At 34.9% G+C, this 16,431-nt stretch overlaps 3 protein-coding genes across 7 annotated transcripts in view; 1 reads left to right on the top strand and 2 right to left on the bottom strand.

The window, feature by feature from the left end:
- The window catches only part of LOC126869058 (protein dead ringer), a 139,149-nt gene extending 129,259 nt beyond the window's left edge, over positions 1 to 9,890 (top strand). For all 3 annotated transcript variants that reach the window (XM_050625190.1, XM_050625191.1, XM_050625192.1), the window contains 4 exons: positions 5,601 to 5,956; positions 7,835 to 8,201; positions 8,263 to 8,459; positions 8,659 to 9,890. In XM_050625190.1, coding sequence (XP_050481147.1) covers positions 5,601 to 5,956; positions 7,835 to 8,201; positions 8,263 to 8,459; positions 8,659 to 8,819 — 1,081 coding nt within the window. In that variant the 3' untranslated portion in view covers positions 8,820 to 9,890. The remainder of the gene's footprint in view (positions 1 to 5,600; positions 5,957 to 7,834; positions 8,202 to 8,262; positions 8,460 to 8,658) is intronic.
- A 207-nt stretch (positions 9,891 to 10,097) lies between these two features.
- Positions 10,098 to 13,547, bottom strand: LOC126869064 (adenosine deaminase-like protein). 2 transcript variants are annotated; one of them, XM_050625227.1, is made up of 7 exons: positions 13,367 to 13,547; positions 13,158 to 13,288; positions 12,893 to 13,084; positions 12,581 to 12,818; positions 12,361 to 12,496; positions 12,167 to 12,267; positions 10,098 to 10,554 (listed from the first exon to the last, which is right to left on the bottom strand). In XM_050625227.1, the coding sequence occupies exons 1-7, from the start codon at positions 13,403 to 13,405 to the stop codon at positions 10,525 to 10,527; spliced, it is 867 nt and encodes a 288-aa protein (XP_050481184.1). In that variant the 5' UTR covers positions 13,406 to 13,547; the 3' UTR covers positions 10,098 to 10,524. The 2 variants fall into 2 exon arrangements, with proteins under 2 accessions (XP_050481184.1, XP_050481183.1); XM_050625226.1 differs by lacking the exon at positions 10,098 to 10,554 and adding an exon at positions 10,886 to 12,102.
- A 116-nt stretch (positions 13,548 to 13,663) lies between these two features.
- LOC126869074 (programmed cell death protein 6) lies at positions 13,664 to 16,395 on the bottom strand. Of its 2 annotated transcripts, none has more exons than XM_050625250.1 (4): positions 15,840 to 16,395; positions 15,081 to 15,187; positions 14,615 to 14,883; positions 13,664 to 14,536 (listed from the first exon to the last, which is right to left on the bottom strand). In XM_050625250.1, exons 1-4 carry the CDS (start codon positions 15,893 to 15,895, stop codon positions 14,435 to 14,437), a joined length of 534 nt encoding a protein of 177 aa, XP_050481207.1. In that variant the 5' UTR covers positions 15,896 to 16,395; the 3' UTR covers positions 13,664 to 14,434. The 2 variants fall into 2 exon arrangements, with proteins under 2 accessions (XP_050481207.1, XP_050481206.1); XM_050625249.1 differs by having other exon boundaries at positions 14,615 to 14,922.
- Positions 16,396 to 16,431: the final 36 nt, after the last annotated feature.

Raw genomic sequence — 16,431 nt, forward strand, 5'->3', positions numbered from 1 at the left:
TAGTTACGGTGGACGTGCGTACCGACCAACAGTCGTTTTGTTAGATATCTACGCGACAACAAAAAGTATAGGCTCATACTTTTACGTTCCGACGAAAAACATTTTGTCAATTTTGTAGTATCAAATCTTCGTAGTTACGCGAAATGTACGAGTCGATGATAGGAAACCTAACGTACTTGGATCTAATTGTGTAAATGTAACGAATACGATGCTGTGCTAACGTACTTGCTGTAGCCACTGTATAGAGATTCTTACGAGTATACGCGTTTCGAATATGCGATCTTTGAATGTTTCACTCGTCAATATCGTAACCAAAGACGAAAGTTACGTCCTCGCTGAAACAAGAGAGAACTCTTTATTGACATTGCATATTTCTTGAAACAATTCCTCGATTTTCTGTTATCGGTAAGAAAAGTTGCTGCTATAGAGGTCGGTTCACGTTGGCTGAATATTTTCAGTAACGTTGTTTACAAACGTGTTCTCGAGCATTTAAGTAAACTTTTATGAACACTACTCTCGAACTGTGAAAAGGTTCCCGAGCGTCGAATGTCAAGGATAAGATAGAGAAATAGACAATGCGAGTGAGATGGAATAGAAAGAGTCAGGTCATCTTTAGCTTGTAAAATGAATACGAAAGTTTATACAAATATGGTTGTGTTTAGTATTATGTTTACCGCAAGGGTCTCTCAGTAATCCAACTAAAGTCGTCTCATAATGAAATTCATAATCGGTTGAATTACCATTGAAAGATTACCTTTTCGGGTTTCTGGTTTATGATGCGACTAGAGGATGGGTAAAGGAGGCATAAAATGAATAATATACCTTTGTATAAGGAGTAATACCGTAATAATATCTCGCTCTCGTACCTCCAGAATATGCCTTTTGTCTTTTAGTTTTCGTTATTGAAGCAATAAATTATGTGAGCAGTTCACGAACATTCTTTCTGGACATTTGAGACTTTTACTTGGGACAGCTCGCACGCTTCTCACGAACAAAGCTTCACAATGAAAATATCCACCAGTGAGAACGTCGTCTGTAACTATGCACTTCTTCGACGACTGTTCGCATATTAGAACCAAACAGCAGCATTTCCACAGGAGAATCTGTTAAGGAACAGATCACGAGTTCCAATATAAGACCGGAAACCGATCTTAAGAAACACGTCGCAACAGAAACGATATTTTTTGGCGTGTACAATTTGACGATTGTTCCACAACACAGTTGTGCATGGACAAGTTGTCGCTAGAACGAAACGCCGCTTCAAAACCTAACGCAAATAGAAATCTTCCTCCGATTACGTTGCTTCAACGTAAACGAAACGTTTCTACAGATCGATATTTGTCGGATACTATTTGAAATATGCAATAACGAGAGGCGAGAAGTTCCTCGTCGCTTATTCGGTGAGAAGGTAGCTTAATACGCGCAAGATGTATACCCGAATCTTGAGAGCCAACAAGCTAAAACACCGTAGCTCGTGCCAACGAAGCTCGTTTTTCTCGTGAAAATCAGGCAGTATATCTTCGCTGGTTGTTCGTTAATCGTCAGGGACGCCACGGGACGCGAAAATTCCCCGGAAACCAGGTTTCACTATGTGGCACGAATTTCTTCGTTCGAGCGATGCAGCGCGAATTTGATTATCACTCTGAGAGAGAGAGAGAGAGAGAGAGAGAGAAAGAGAGAGAGAGATTTATGCCCCGAACCAACGACGCACACCTGGACAAAGTCTCGCGTGCACACACAGTGGAAGCTGAGACGAAACTATGGGGCTGAAGATTGTTTTCGTTGGTTGTTGCTCACGCACGAGATGCACGGAGTTTTTGGTTCGTCGAGGAAGAGAAGATTCTTCGTTGTTAAAGAAAGGAGACAAAGAGAAGGTAGAAAAAGAGAAAGAAGCCGAGAAGGCGGAGGAGGAGAAAACGACCGGGCCGAAGGGCTAGTTTCGGCCGCAGTCTGGCAGACAATCGTAAAAGCCGAACGATCCCTGCGCGAATTATAGGCCACGGTTCTCTTGCGAGAATATGTCTATCCGCGAACGTGTGTGCGAACGTCGGTCGATCTCCCGCCACCTCTTCGCCGAGGGTCTCCTTTTTGGTCTGGCTTCGATAGCGCGTCAAAATAAACAATATTTACGAATTACTCGGCTTTTTCAAAGCTCGTCTTCCTACCGTCGAAGAAGTTGATTTCGTGTTGCGGTTTTCGAGTTATGGCTGACTCTGTACTTGACTCTTGTTACCTGTTTTATTGCTTCCATTTCGAATCTATTTTCTCCTATCCCTTCTTTCTCGTTTAATGTTAAAAATCGGAGATCCGAAAAATAGGAGATCGGTTATCAGCAGGCAACTGATAACGCGTTATGTATCGTCGAGATTTGGTTTTATCTTGGATTAATTGCTCGCTATTTTGCCCTTCTTATCGAATATAAAAGTCGAAAAAATCGAGTTCCAGTGAGAAACAGTTAGCATCTATGAATCGTTGTTCCCTGTTTCTCGTACCTTACTCGACGATAAATATTGGAAAAGTCGAAGGAATATTGGCTTCCAATAAACAATAGCGCGTTGTTGTACGAGATTAGGCTACTGTATACGAGTACAGGCTATTTCTATGCTATAGTTTATCTCTTATTTCGGATCGTTTGTCTCTGATGTCTCTCTTCTTTGCTCTTATAAATTGGCATCTAGAAGATTCAGCTTGTAATAAATGTTGTAATGTTGTTTGCGCATTGTCTATGAAAAACGAAGCATAACCAAGCCAGTGTATTTTGAATTTATTGTCCCCTATTTTCCCTTCCTTGTTCGATAACAAAATTATAAAAAACAGTCACATCGCGGTGAACAATTTTCGCGGTGTCTCTATACGCTTTACGTTCGTTTTAGATCGATCGATCTGCTTGTCCTCGATCTTTTTCTCCTTGCACGATATATCGAAACGTATCAAAATTAATGGAAGCAGACATTAGCGAGCTGTCTGCGAATCACAGGCCATCGCAAAGCTATTGGTCTGTCGCAAGCGTACAGGCTTGCAGTATCGTTCAGGTGCAATTAGAACGGTCTGGTCGAACATTAAAGTCGAGCGGCACAGACACGAATGATACGAGACGCGAGATTAAATTAAGCGTCGCATCGTACCACGCACGTCGTCCGGATCTGCCTTGCCAATTTCGCGTCCGGCGAACCGCGACGTCTTCCTCCGCCTCGATGGACAACGTTGCCTTCGCCCATGACGCGATTTCGATTAATACCTACCTCTCCTGTATTATTTTCTCGTCGCGTTCTATGGCACTGTGCCTCGAATTTGACTGCTTTGCTACGAAGGAACGTGATACAGTTTTTCGAAAGTCGAGCGATCGGTTACAAAAGTGGGTGAAATTTTTACGAGGACAGTTATTTGTGTCTCAACATTTGTGCAACGTTTAAGAGAATTGATATTGTCAGCAGTGTTGACTACTAATTGGTAACAGTAATAATGTGAGAAAGACGAGTAAAAATTGCGTGTTTATCTATCGGAGAAATTTTTACAAAAATTAATACATCGAATGCGTAAAAATGTCGGAAAACTACGGTAAAAACCATTATGCAGATGATAATACTAAATTAGCAAGATGGAATCGCAGGATCCCGGATCATTCACGGATATTTAAAAAAATTCCTACTGGATGTATGAATACCAGTGAAGTGACAAGTGACATGTCCAACAAATATTCCAACAAGATAGAAGATTAAAGTGTAAATAAAGAGTAAGATTGGAATCTGAAGGAAATCACATGCTCTGGCGTGAGAAGTGGAGGAACGTCGTATTTTCCGATGATACGAGACTTAATCCGGATGGTCCAGACTAATTTAATTATTACTTTCATTTAAATATCACTTTTTTTAATACTATTTTTTTTTTAATTTTTCTTAATTTATCGTAACTAAATGTTACGATGGTAGGATGTGTGAGATGCACCGAGCAATTTTTTAAAAACAACAACGTGTCACGTTTTTACACGACTGCATTTGGAACAATACACGAACTTATTGGAAAATACGATAACATTTGCTGAAGAAAATCAAAAGATGCAGAAAAAAAGATCTGTTATCTGTCGACAAGATAACGCGACAGTTTACTGTTTAGAAAATGTAAGGAGGTTTTCGTCCACCGATGGCAAACTTATGGAAAACTCGATACCAAATCGATGTGCAATACGAAGAACCGAATATTCAAAGTGATGAGCATAAACAAGTGCATGCTATTAATATTACAATTTTTACGTTTTTGATAATAATGTAATACATTGTTCTTATACAAATTTCATTATTATTCTGTACATTAAATTATTAAATATAGTTTAGAAGAAAAAATGTAACAAATATAACGGTTTCTCAGTTCCTGCTATCTTTCTCTTCATTTCTATCCTCCGTTGTTATATAGGTATTATTTCTTATTGCTAATTATCCGTTACCACGTCTTGGTCTAACATAAATTCTATTAATAGATTGATATCTTTTATTAAGAACCGTGTTCTTCTTACAGGAATCTCATGTTCCGGAAAAGCGTACTGGCACGTGCGCACGTGATATAAAATCAGTTTTGTTTTATATTTTACGTGTTATACTATAATTAATCTTACCTTAATTTTTCTTATTTGCTCTAGACAAAGCTGACCCTAATTTGTTTTTCTGCAAAGTCATAGGAAGATATATAAAGGTCATAAGAGAAAAGCTTGATGAGATTCGTATAGGAGAAGATGTAAGGATCATAAAGAAAGCTGGGATTAAATGACGACAAACATATTCAATTTAAAGACTGGTCTTTCGTAAAGAACGACAAATATAACTATATATCGTGTTCATCCTCGATATTATTTATACATGTTTATTGTCATTAAACGAGGAAGTAACTTTCCTCGACTGCGTACACTACGTTCGTTCGCAAAAACGTCGTTTAAACGCCGATCGAATTTCATTGAAACTGAAATGTCCCCGGGCGTATCTTCTTCCCTATTTACTGATTTCGACCCTTATATTTCAAACTTGCTTTTCTCCGATACGAAAACGAGGAGATTGAGAGCAACGAATTCCTCCGATAATACGTTAAAAGCTTTTCACGAAGTAAGAAAAATCGCGAGATCTTTCCCTTGCCTTACGGTTTAAGCTGCAATAGCGCGTACCGCAAACAACAAGGCCGATCACACGTCGAGCCATTTCACGGCTTGGCTGAACGTTCGAAGTTGTGCAAATCGCGTATGTCTTTTGACATGTAAATGCATGTGCAAGGTATAACTAATTTTATTTTGCATGATGTTTGACAAATGATTATTACCAATTGTTCATTGAACAGGAGAGATTTATTGTCTTGAAATAAATAATAAATCAGTAAGATCGACGTACCACGTCTCCCATACGCGTGGTTGATGTTTGGTCCGATCAATGTACCACGTCTTGCACGATATTGTAGGTTAAGGGGTTAGTTTCGAATTTGACGGGGCAACACGAAGAGTACTTTATGTGTCTTAAAGCAATATTGTCTTAGAAAGCGAGCGATAACGGTCTTATGAGCGAAAAATCAACACACGACCTATCGGCTTTCTATGCGCCTCTACACGGTTACTTTTCTCCCAGGTACATGAAATACCTGTATCCGTACGAGTGCGAGAAGAGACGCCTATCAACGCCGGCGGAATTGCAAGCGGCGATAGACGGGAATCGTCGAGAGGGACGTCGAAGCAGTTATGGGACATACGCGACGAGCAGCAGCACGACGAGCGAAAGTCTCGTGCAGAGAAACCCCCACACACCCAACTCGCTCCCGTTGCACGCGCAAATATCACCGTTATCGTTGGTGACGGCGGTAGCGGCTGGTGGTCAACACCATGGACCGCAATCGCTGGTGAATGGAAGTGCCGCGCACACACCCTTACCCCACCATCCGCATCATCCGCAACATTCTCAGGGAATAACAAGCCAATTAAATGCAGGTCAGTAACTATACGCATAGGACTAAATTGCGAATTCTTACGTACGCGTAATACGTAGAAATATATAGCTATAAGGTGTAATACTCTTTATAATATTCAGTAAATGAAACCATTTTTTATATAAGCAATTTTTTAACGATTTTTTTGATTATACGTGTTCGTAAAGCTATGTATTTGCATAAATATTCGCAATTTAAACCAACATGTGTATCGTTAACATGGTGACAATGTAACAAAATTATGACATGCCCTGATTACGGAAAGCATTTTATTGATCTTATCGTAGAGTTTAGAAAGAACCGAGTATATGAAATTCCGCGATTTTTGTACTACGATCGATTACGAACAGTTGATACAACGATAATAAGAAAATAATATAAAATGAAATGTACGGCTGGATAAAGAAACAGGTCGAGATTTCATTTCTTCAATTCGTATTTATAAAAATAATGAGAGTGAAATAATAACGTCCACAAGCTGTCGGTACAAAAGCGTTCTAATATTGAAATTTGGACTCGTTTCTTTAAAATTCCGCCGGTCGTAAGGAGATCTGGAAATTCTCGGCACGATTCGAACCAAGATGAATGGAAAAGAAGTACCGGAAACGAGGGAGTCGAAACGTAGCCTGAGAGGATCTAGATGAAAAGTTAGCGGTGCACGAGGAGACAGATGCGAACGAAGGAAAGAGATAGGTCGGGAAGGGAGCAGAAGAGCAGCGGGTTTATTTTAAATCGGTAGTTAAGGTTCCGGGCCTCCCCAGAGATGATGATGCGAGAGCGAAGGAGGCGTAATTGATTGTACGATCCTCCGGGAGACAGGCGTTAACGGATGACTCTCGCTAACGAGCATTCCTACTTCCCTACCCCTTTCTTCCTCCTTCTCGACGCTACCATAACCGTACTTCGCCCCTTTTCGCCCTGTTTCGCCACCCTCTGACCTCGCTTCGGACCAATTTCGCTCCTACGACTCGCACCCCATTTGCTTGTTGTTTGCCCCGCCCCCCGAATTTGCCTTTACGTCCAATCTGTATGCTTTCTCTTTTTTCTGCGTACTATACAACGTATTAAATTCTTTCTTAGAACAACAAATTTATTAATAGTCAAAATCATTCGAACAACACGTATCATGGCTTTAACGCGTTCACCGCGAGAAGCGGATTTAAGTTCTACACGTGGTACAGAGTTGAATGCAGGATGCGAACTAAAAAACACGAACCTACGGAAGAAATATTTCGCAATAATTTATATCAAACACATAGACCAGACCTTGCTGCAAAATGTAATCGTTTAATTTCTTTTTTTTTCTTTTTTTTTTTTGGCTTTTCGACTTTCATGTCGCTTGGTAGTCAAAAAAAGAAATATTTTCTAAGAAACGAATAATATTGGTTTAGTATTTGAGCTATTCCAACTTAATTAACGTTAATCTGCGTGACTCTCTTATCAAGTCTCTTTTAACGTCCAAAAAGACGATACAAATCGTATACGCGGTACCAATAAAAATGAGAAAAGTCCTAAAATTGGTTGACGACATATCGAATGTAAAAACTGCACTTACGGCTAGTAATGAAAATCGAATCGAAATTAATCGCGTTAACTGAGGAAGAGCGGATATGCGGTTGAGACAGACAGTAGCAAAGCCGTACCTTAGATAAGTTATTTGTCGGAATGTCGAAATGGGAGTTTGGTCCTGACACATTCTGACGGAGCAGATCTTCTCGATTTCCTCCAACCGCTTTCCTGCTTTTCCTTCGTCGTGTCCAATAGAGCCACGCCAATCACTATAGAGTCACTCTAATTTAGTATCTTATCAAACAACTATTCAAACCCGACAGTTGGCTTTTGAACGTGTAAATGATCGACGAAAATCTCCTTTCGACAGAACTGCAGTTTCTCTTCCCCTCGATAATCTTTCCAGGACCTATTCCTGGGATGGCACCATCCGAGTTCGAAACACGCATGGTCGAATACGTGAAGCTATTAAACAAAGAACTTAGAGGTGGTGTTACACCGCCACCCGTAATTCATCGACAAGATAGCGCGTCACCTCCACCTTTGACACCACCGAGGGATGGCGCGTTCAGTGCCCTAGAAATGTCCCGACTGACATTGTGGAATATGTACAATAACAATACTCTATACCCAGGAATGGCTCATCAACCGCCCATGTCACCACAGGCCTCACACTCACCGGTACCTGCACTTCCCAGTCCTGAACCTCAAAGGGAAGCTCTTGACCTTGGACTTAGGTAAGAATTCAACTCTTAATTTCAAAGGAATGACAAAGATTAGTAATGGAATTTTTCTTAGGTCATCGCCCATATGCTTATCACCAATGAGGCAAAGTTCACCCTCTTCAGGAGGTAGCATACAAATAAAGAAGGATCAAGATTTAACTAATACATGTAGAATGCCGCCGGCAAAAAGATCACTCTCCGAAGACGATAGTCCGGTGGAGAAGAATGCAATGGTCGCTGCCGGCACACATATTAAAATTTCCAATCGAGGTAAAAAAAAGAAAAAATGGACGAATATGATTCTGCTTAGAAGAAAAGAAACAAATTTGACCTTCGCATAATATCAAAATATATCTCCATTTAAATTATCTATCTTCTATGTTTGATATTTTTTGCTATTTTAATATTTTTAAATAACATTTCAGTCCATAATATCACATGTTTCATTCTATAAAATGTTTGGTTGTAGGAGATGGAAGAAACGGTGATAATTCCTTAGTAGTCAGTATGGAGCTGAATGGAGTGATGTATCAAGGTGTTTTGTTCGCTCAAAGTAGCAGTAGAACCAAGGACAATGCACCAACATGCAGCAACAGCAATTCAAAACCGTCTCGGAGTGTGATTTCGTGAATGCTCAACGATTAAGGAACCATCAGCCTATCACGTTGTCTTGATACTTGATGATTATCTACATATAACAAGGGTAATAACCCGTGAACGAACGAGAAGCAGTCTGCCATGATCGAACTTGATTTTTCTTTGAAGACTATAATTTACATTTACCAACTCGAATTGTCTTTTGCTCGTATCATACACGAATACCTGTTAGGTTCCTAGAAATTGTATAAATATATATGATACGTAAATTAATCGTGATGACAATAGGCCGCTAAGATGATGATATTATGAATGGTATTGTATAAATAATGTATGCATGTTTTGAGTGCAATGAAAAGATATCTTTTTAATTATGTATCTTTATATTTTACGGTTTCTTTCGTTCGATAGAAACCTTCTCTGTGTATCGTTCGCCGCAGATCTCGCATTGTCTTTCCTTTCGTTCAACCTTAATAATATAATTAAAAAACGAAACAAAAAAGTAGTAAAAATAGTACATATTTGTAAGGGTGAACTAGAACGGAAAATATTCGCGAGAAAGAACATATGTTAATTTCTGGTGGAATTCTCTCTTTTTTCTTGTAATCACAGTTCTCTTTCCAAAATTTGCTCCTTAAACCAATCGTTATATTCAGCTAGTGCTCCCAGTCAAGATCACTGGTGAATGCTTTCTACTTCACAAACTCTACAAATATATATTATTTTTTCATCGAATCTCCTACGGATATTTTATAGCATTTTAAATCAGCACGTGTGCGTTTGTTTTTATCATTATTATCAATACGATATCATTGCAAATGTAGAATCTAGGTGTGTGTATATGTGTATATACAAATATACTATATATATATACATGCGAGTACATGCATATATATGTACACCTACGTAAATGCGTGCGTAGACAATTGTCCATCTTGTCGCCCGTTTGTTAAGTGTACATAATCATTCAAATATATTTTGCCTTCCGTAAGAGAGAACCAGAGCGAGAAAAAGGAACAGAGTTCAGTGCGACAGTTTATAAGAAAAATCCATTATTATTATTATTATTATTATTATTATTATTATTATTATTATTATTATTATTATTATCATTATTATTATTATTATTATTATTATTATTATTATCATCATTATTATTATTATTATTATTATTATTATTATTATTATTACTACTACTACTACCACTACTCTACTACTACTACCACTACTCTACTACTACTACCACTACTCTACTACTACTACTACTACCACTATTAGTACTACTACTATTATTACCACTTCTACCGTCACTACTAGATACAAAATTTTTATTTTCTTTCATTTTCTTTTTGTTACAGCCAAACCCTTTGACAAAAAAGAATCGGAAAGTGAAAATGCTTGATCCTTCACTTTTCATTCAGACATTTTTATATGATTCTTTCGTGAGTGGTCTTCACGAAACAGAACGTGGGCTTAGAACACATTGTTACATATTCTTTTATTTTTATTCTATACTTTCGCGTCGTTTTCTTTATTTTATACTAAGTACGCAAAAGGTACGGGCGTTTACTACAGAAGCATTTAGCGGCGTATCATCCGAATGTTTGATCCGTTCGCACCTTTACCGTTGACTCACGCATCGTCAAATTTCCTAAATCTCTTTATTTTTTAACGATGAATAAAGATGTTTTTCGATGTCTGCTAGGGCCAGTTCGATAACAATACCGCAGTCAAGTAACTATAAAACACTGAACACCCACGAATCGATCTATAAATATATAAATATAGTAATGTTTACTTTACATAATGCCTAGTACGTAACGTACGTAACGAATTGAAATGTATATCCTTTGTAGAAAATAAGTGTATTCGCAATACAATGAGTACGAAAATAAAACCACCCATAGGCATAGTTGTTAGGATAAAGACGTAGCGGAGATAAGATATTAGAGAATAATCCGCGCAACAATAATACAAAGGACATAAGATATATCAGGAAAGAGATTTGGCGAATGATTTATCGACCATCTCTAAAGCAATAGCCGAACCCGACATAACACAATAAGATCTGAGCATCTGCGTATTAATAATGATGCAGGTGAGGAAATGAAATTGTTTTATTGTTTATATATCGAATATTAACCAAAAGACTGTTACATAGAATGTATATTATGTAGGATAGAAATAATTTCTTATTATTAAGAGCGACATTGTCATCATCGTCAATATTACAACCATATAGCTATTATTCCAATTACTACTATTAGTATTATTCAGATATTTACTACTATCATCTTGTTATGGCGTGCTAGCAAGTGACGGTTCTAATAGAAGAACAAAAAAAAAAAAAAAAAGAAAAAATGACAGAAAAAGGAATATTTGAATCAAAGTTAAGAAAAGAAATCCTTGTTGCTCTTGCATGAAGATAAAAGGCTGATCCCTTTTTTCTTTCTTTTTTTCATTTTTATTCGAAACATTTGATCTCAAATAAGAAAAATATTCCTGCGGCGATCTTGAAATTAATGACGACATTTTGATTCTTGACCATCTTTTTTATGTGGTAAATTCATCGTTTTACTTTTTAATTGATTACACGAAACACTAAAATGCTAAAAACATCAAATACAAAAATGAGCAACAAAAAAATAAATATAACATTACCAGTTTCGCTGCACTCGATGATTTTCATAGTTTACAAGACAATTATTAATGTTTATTGAACCGACTAGACTGACGCCGGTTTGTAAGTATTACTACTTTTTTTCTTCAATGTCGAAAAAAAATCAGCATATTTGTAGGCATAACATTGTAATAATTATTATATACGTTGTATATACTATATACAATTTAAATAAAAAAAACAGAATGCTGATGACATTAACTATTTTAATCTTTGTAAGTAGCTTAATTATCTGTAAATCCATGTAAACGAGTCTACAAATATTATAACGAATAAAATCGATATTACTTTTATTTCAATAGTCTATGACCTCGTTATGTCTTTATACAACATGTATATACTTTGTCAATTCGATCGAATGTTTGTGTCTACCAAATTTTTATACATATATGTAGCGACATGAATTGTCGATCTCATTGACGATAATTCATTACAATTTCAATATGTAACGTTATATTCTTTAGCAAATTTTTCGATCTTACACAATATTGCTTGTTTCTCTTCTAATGTCGCAAAAGCATATTGTACAGATGATAGACAAAGTTTTATGAGTTGTTCTCGTTCTAAACCAAACGTTGAACTAGCTATTTCGTATTCGTGAGACAAAGATGTATGAAAAACACCTTTGTCGTCGGTCTAAAAAGAAATAAAATATTCTTTCCAAATAATTACTCAGATAAATGTTAATAACTCTACTCACACCAAGACAAATAGGATGTCCAGCTTCAAACAAATATTTAAATTGATGAGATTCATAAGTAGGTACTGTTTTACATTGAACATTCGAAGTTAAACACAATTCTAAACAAAAGATAAAAAGCAAATGTTAAAACAATATTCAGTATATTTCTGTATAAAGTAATTAGCAAATTTTCATATGTTTACCACTCTTACCTACAGGAATTTTTGACTTAAGAAGCAAATTAAATATTTTGTTTGATCCTTGTAGTGTGGGATGAATGCAAGTGCAATGTCCCAATCTGTCTGGTTTAAATTCAAGGATATCTATTGTTTCAGTTTCATTTGAAATCTATATGAGACAAATGAGAAAACACTTAATGTATTCAAAGATTCAACAAGATTAAGTTCAGTTTAAATGGTAACTAATCTCTACCTCTGCACAATGGATTGCAATTTTAAGTCCAGCCATTCTAGCTTTTTCCAATAATTCTAAAAATGTATTTCCTGTCATTGGATCTCCACTGAGATCAAGTCCAACAATATATTGGGGATATTTCTTAATAAAATCTATTGCTAATTCTATGTTTTCTTGTGCTGCTTTGTATCCTTGTTTACGATTAATAGATATTAATAACTTCAATAATATGCCTGGAAAATCAATCTTGCACACCCTATAATATCCAGTTAAAAGTACTTAGATGTTTGATTGATTGTTTAAAAAACAAACATTTTAGTTAAATCTTACTCAAATGCTTTTATAATTGCTTCTACACATTCTTCTTTTGTCATTTTTCCTTGAATAACACGTGGTGTGCTTCTAAGCTCCAAATATATTACGTTATCATCTTTGAATTCTTTAATTGTATCGTAGGTAGAATGAAAAACTGCTTCTGGTGTTACTACTAATGAATGTGCTATGTCAAATACTTTGAAACACCTACGAATCAATTATTGCACGTTTTCAATATAATAACACAATATATAATTTGAAGTTGAAAACTCATTCGTACTCGCCTAATGATGAAAAATCTTTTATACTCGTAAATATTTTGTCAGAGTCTTCTGAATTAGGATTTTGCATTTTATACAATTTCTTCAAAGTATCCACGCTTAGGGATCCATTTAAATGAGCATGAAGTTCCTGTTAAGCACAGAAGAAAAGATATCTTTTAAGCATTAACCTATACGTTTTATGTTGTATAAGTTTCAGATTACATACCAATTTTGGAAGAGCTCGGCAGAAATTTACTAAATTCATTATAAAAAATAAATCAAATTTTATTAAACATATAAAAAATATCAGTCTATTTTAATGTGTCGTTTATTTCAAACTACTGTTCCTTAAGGCTGAAGAATTAATGCAGTAACCGATTGCATTCGATACGTGACTACATATGTACTTACATATATGTTCTTTATTTAGTTCCTCAATTTATTGTATAACTTATTTTCACGCTTTTTTTAGTCAAACAATGAATAAATAGGATGGTGAAAAATATACATATGTACACATAGATTCAATTAAAATATATGTTTATAATCAATTTAATAATAATAGAAAAGTACAGAAATATGGACTTCATACATAATGCAAATAGTATATAGCATTTTGAGAAAATATAGTTAAAATAACTTTAACTTTGTACGTATTTTATCAAACTTATATATGATTTAATAGATTTTGAAGTGCTGTGCCTTAAAAGCTGTACTGATATTAGATCACTAAAGAATACTTAAAGGTACTAAGGTATAGAAAGTATCAGATTTTTAATGTATCTATAATTGGCATGTGTTTTGTATACTGTGTTATAGAAATTACAAGTCTAGCATTTATGAAATGTATACTGCAGAGGAAATTTTAATTATTTTTTTTTATCTCAATTGCATATTTCTTATCTGAAATATGTCCAACTTTTTTGTAACATCTAATAATTATTTGTTAAATATTTTTTATATGTAACATTTATTATATCTGTTTTCCTATAACAGACAAAGAATAAAAATTAAATTTTCATGCTTATGATCAAATTTAGTTATATGTATACATTTTTCCTGGAATGTTTATATATACATATAACTGATTATTTATAATTTCTTAATTAAGAATTGAACATACAAGCACATTAAATACATAAGATTTTAAATTTGGCGTGGAAAAAGCTTTATAAAATAAAGTCGTATTTCCAGATTTTCAGATTTGGCATCAAATAGTTTGTATAGTATTTGTACAATAAAAAACATAGTGCCAACATAGGCAAGAATAACATTGGTCAAGCATAAAAATGTCTTATATTTTAAGGTTGAATACCATGCCTAGGAACTGCTCATAGTGAATCGTAATGACACCATCCAAATCTGTATCCAACTGTCTGAAGGCAGAAGTTAATGTCTAAAAAATAAAATTTATATATTTTTTTAAGCATAAATGTACATAATCTAACAAAATATTACACAAATGAATACTTACATATAAGACTATACAGCACTGAATGAAATCATCAAAATATATAGTGCCACGACCAGCTCTATCATATTTGCGTATAAGAGTGTCTATAATTTGATCTGATAATCTGTATCCAAAATTTGTGAGAGCTGTTTTTAATTCATTTCTATCAATATTTCCACTGTTGTCCCGGTCAAATGATCTAAAGCAATTTTCCCAGTCTGTTACATATTTCCACAGAGCTCCAAATTCTTCAAAACTAACTGTTCCCTTTTGATTTTTATCAAACATACCTGAAGAATCAGGATCAGTTTTGTCAATGTCAAACATACCTGTATGAATGCAATGAGATAAACTAAAAATATATTAAATATGATAAAAGACCATGCAGATCTACTCAGAAACTATGGAATACATTGTTATAATATATCATTTTAAACATTTTTGTTGATTTACGTGGTCATTTAAAACAATAAAATCAAATAATTACCAATCATTAAACGAACTGTTTCTGGATTAAATGGTGTCCAAGTCCCATTAGAAAGAGCCTGCTGTAATTCCTCTGCAGTAATTGCACCAGATCTGTCCTTATCAACTCTGCAATATCCAAACCAAAAAACATTAAGTTTGTTTGTGTCATATGTTATTTATTATCAAAATTGTATTTAGTATACAATTATTTATAAAATGAATGAATAAATAAATATGTTAATTTTATAAAGCTGTGTATGGAAGATAATCAAATTAAAATTAAAATATCTTTTAAATGACGAACTTTTAGATAAAAATACCTTAATACTTTTGTGTAGAGGATAAAAAATCATATCGGATCGCGTATGAAAAGATATAAAATTCCATCTAAAGAAATATTAATGACGCTGAATTTCGAAACAAAATGATCTCGAGTCAAAATTCGTTGCATCATTGCATGAACCCTTTGAAATAATGCATATAATTTTGTCACGATAAGTTTTTTCGCACAACAATAAACGAGCCAGATATTAAGCTAATCCACTCTGTATATATATACATAATTTGTATAATTTGCAATATATAAATGTAATTCGTATCATTCATGAATAAGCTAGACCTAATTAAGGATAACATAATACATATATATAATTAAATATAATTTAACATTTACCATATTACAATTTGAATGACAAAACATATGCAGAATTATAAAGGTTATATGCTCGATATGAAAGAATTAGATAAACGAATAAAACTCAAATAAAGTTTGACATACCTTTGAAAAACATCCCAGAGAAATTCTCGACTAGGCATAGGTGATACAAAAGCCATCTTTCAACTAATGTTTACTTTCACAAAATATAGGATTAGAAATAATTATATTTAACACTTCTATCTGTCTAACGTTACTTTGTAACTTATTATGGTGACAGTGTAAAAGATAATATGAATTAATTTGCAAAAAGTTTCGCAGAATACGACGTCATAAACACGTCACACCACTGATAGTTCTAACGTATGGTGACTAGTTACTATACTACGTTTATATATACTATATCATATTAATCATATTAGCTATTTGGCTGGTTATTTTCAACTATATAGTATATCTTGTAGATCATACAAACAGGTCTTGATATTTGCTAGGGAAAATTGCCCGAAAATTGAATCATGTCTACTCGTAAAAAATCAACATGGAAGGTCAACAAAATCTGCGTTCTTGTGAGACAGACGAAGATGAGAAAAATGTTTCTGTCTCTGTTTGAGACATTCATAGCATGTCACGCATGGGCAGAACGAGGACCTTCTTGTCTTCCAGATTAATTTTTCACAACTAATCACGACTCGATCTTCGGACGATTTTCTCT

The sequence above is a fragment of the Bombus huntii genome, chromosome 8, assembly GCF_024542735.1.
Source record: "Bombus huntii isolate Logan2020A chromosome 8, iyBomHunt1.1, whole genome shotgun sequence".
NCBI classification, from domain to species: domain Eukaryota; kingdom Metazoa; phylum Arthropoda; class Insecta; order Hymenoptera; family Apidae; genus Bombus; species Bombus huntii.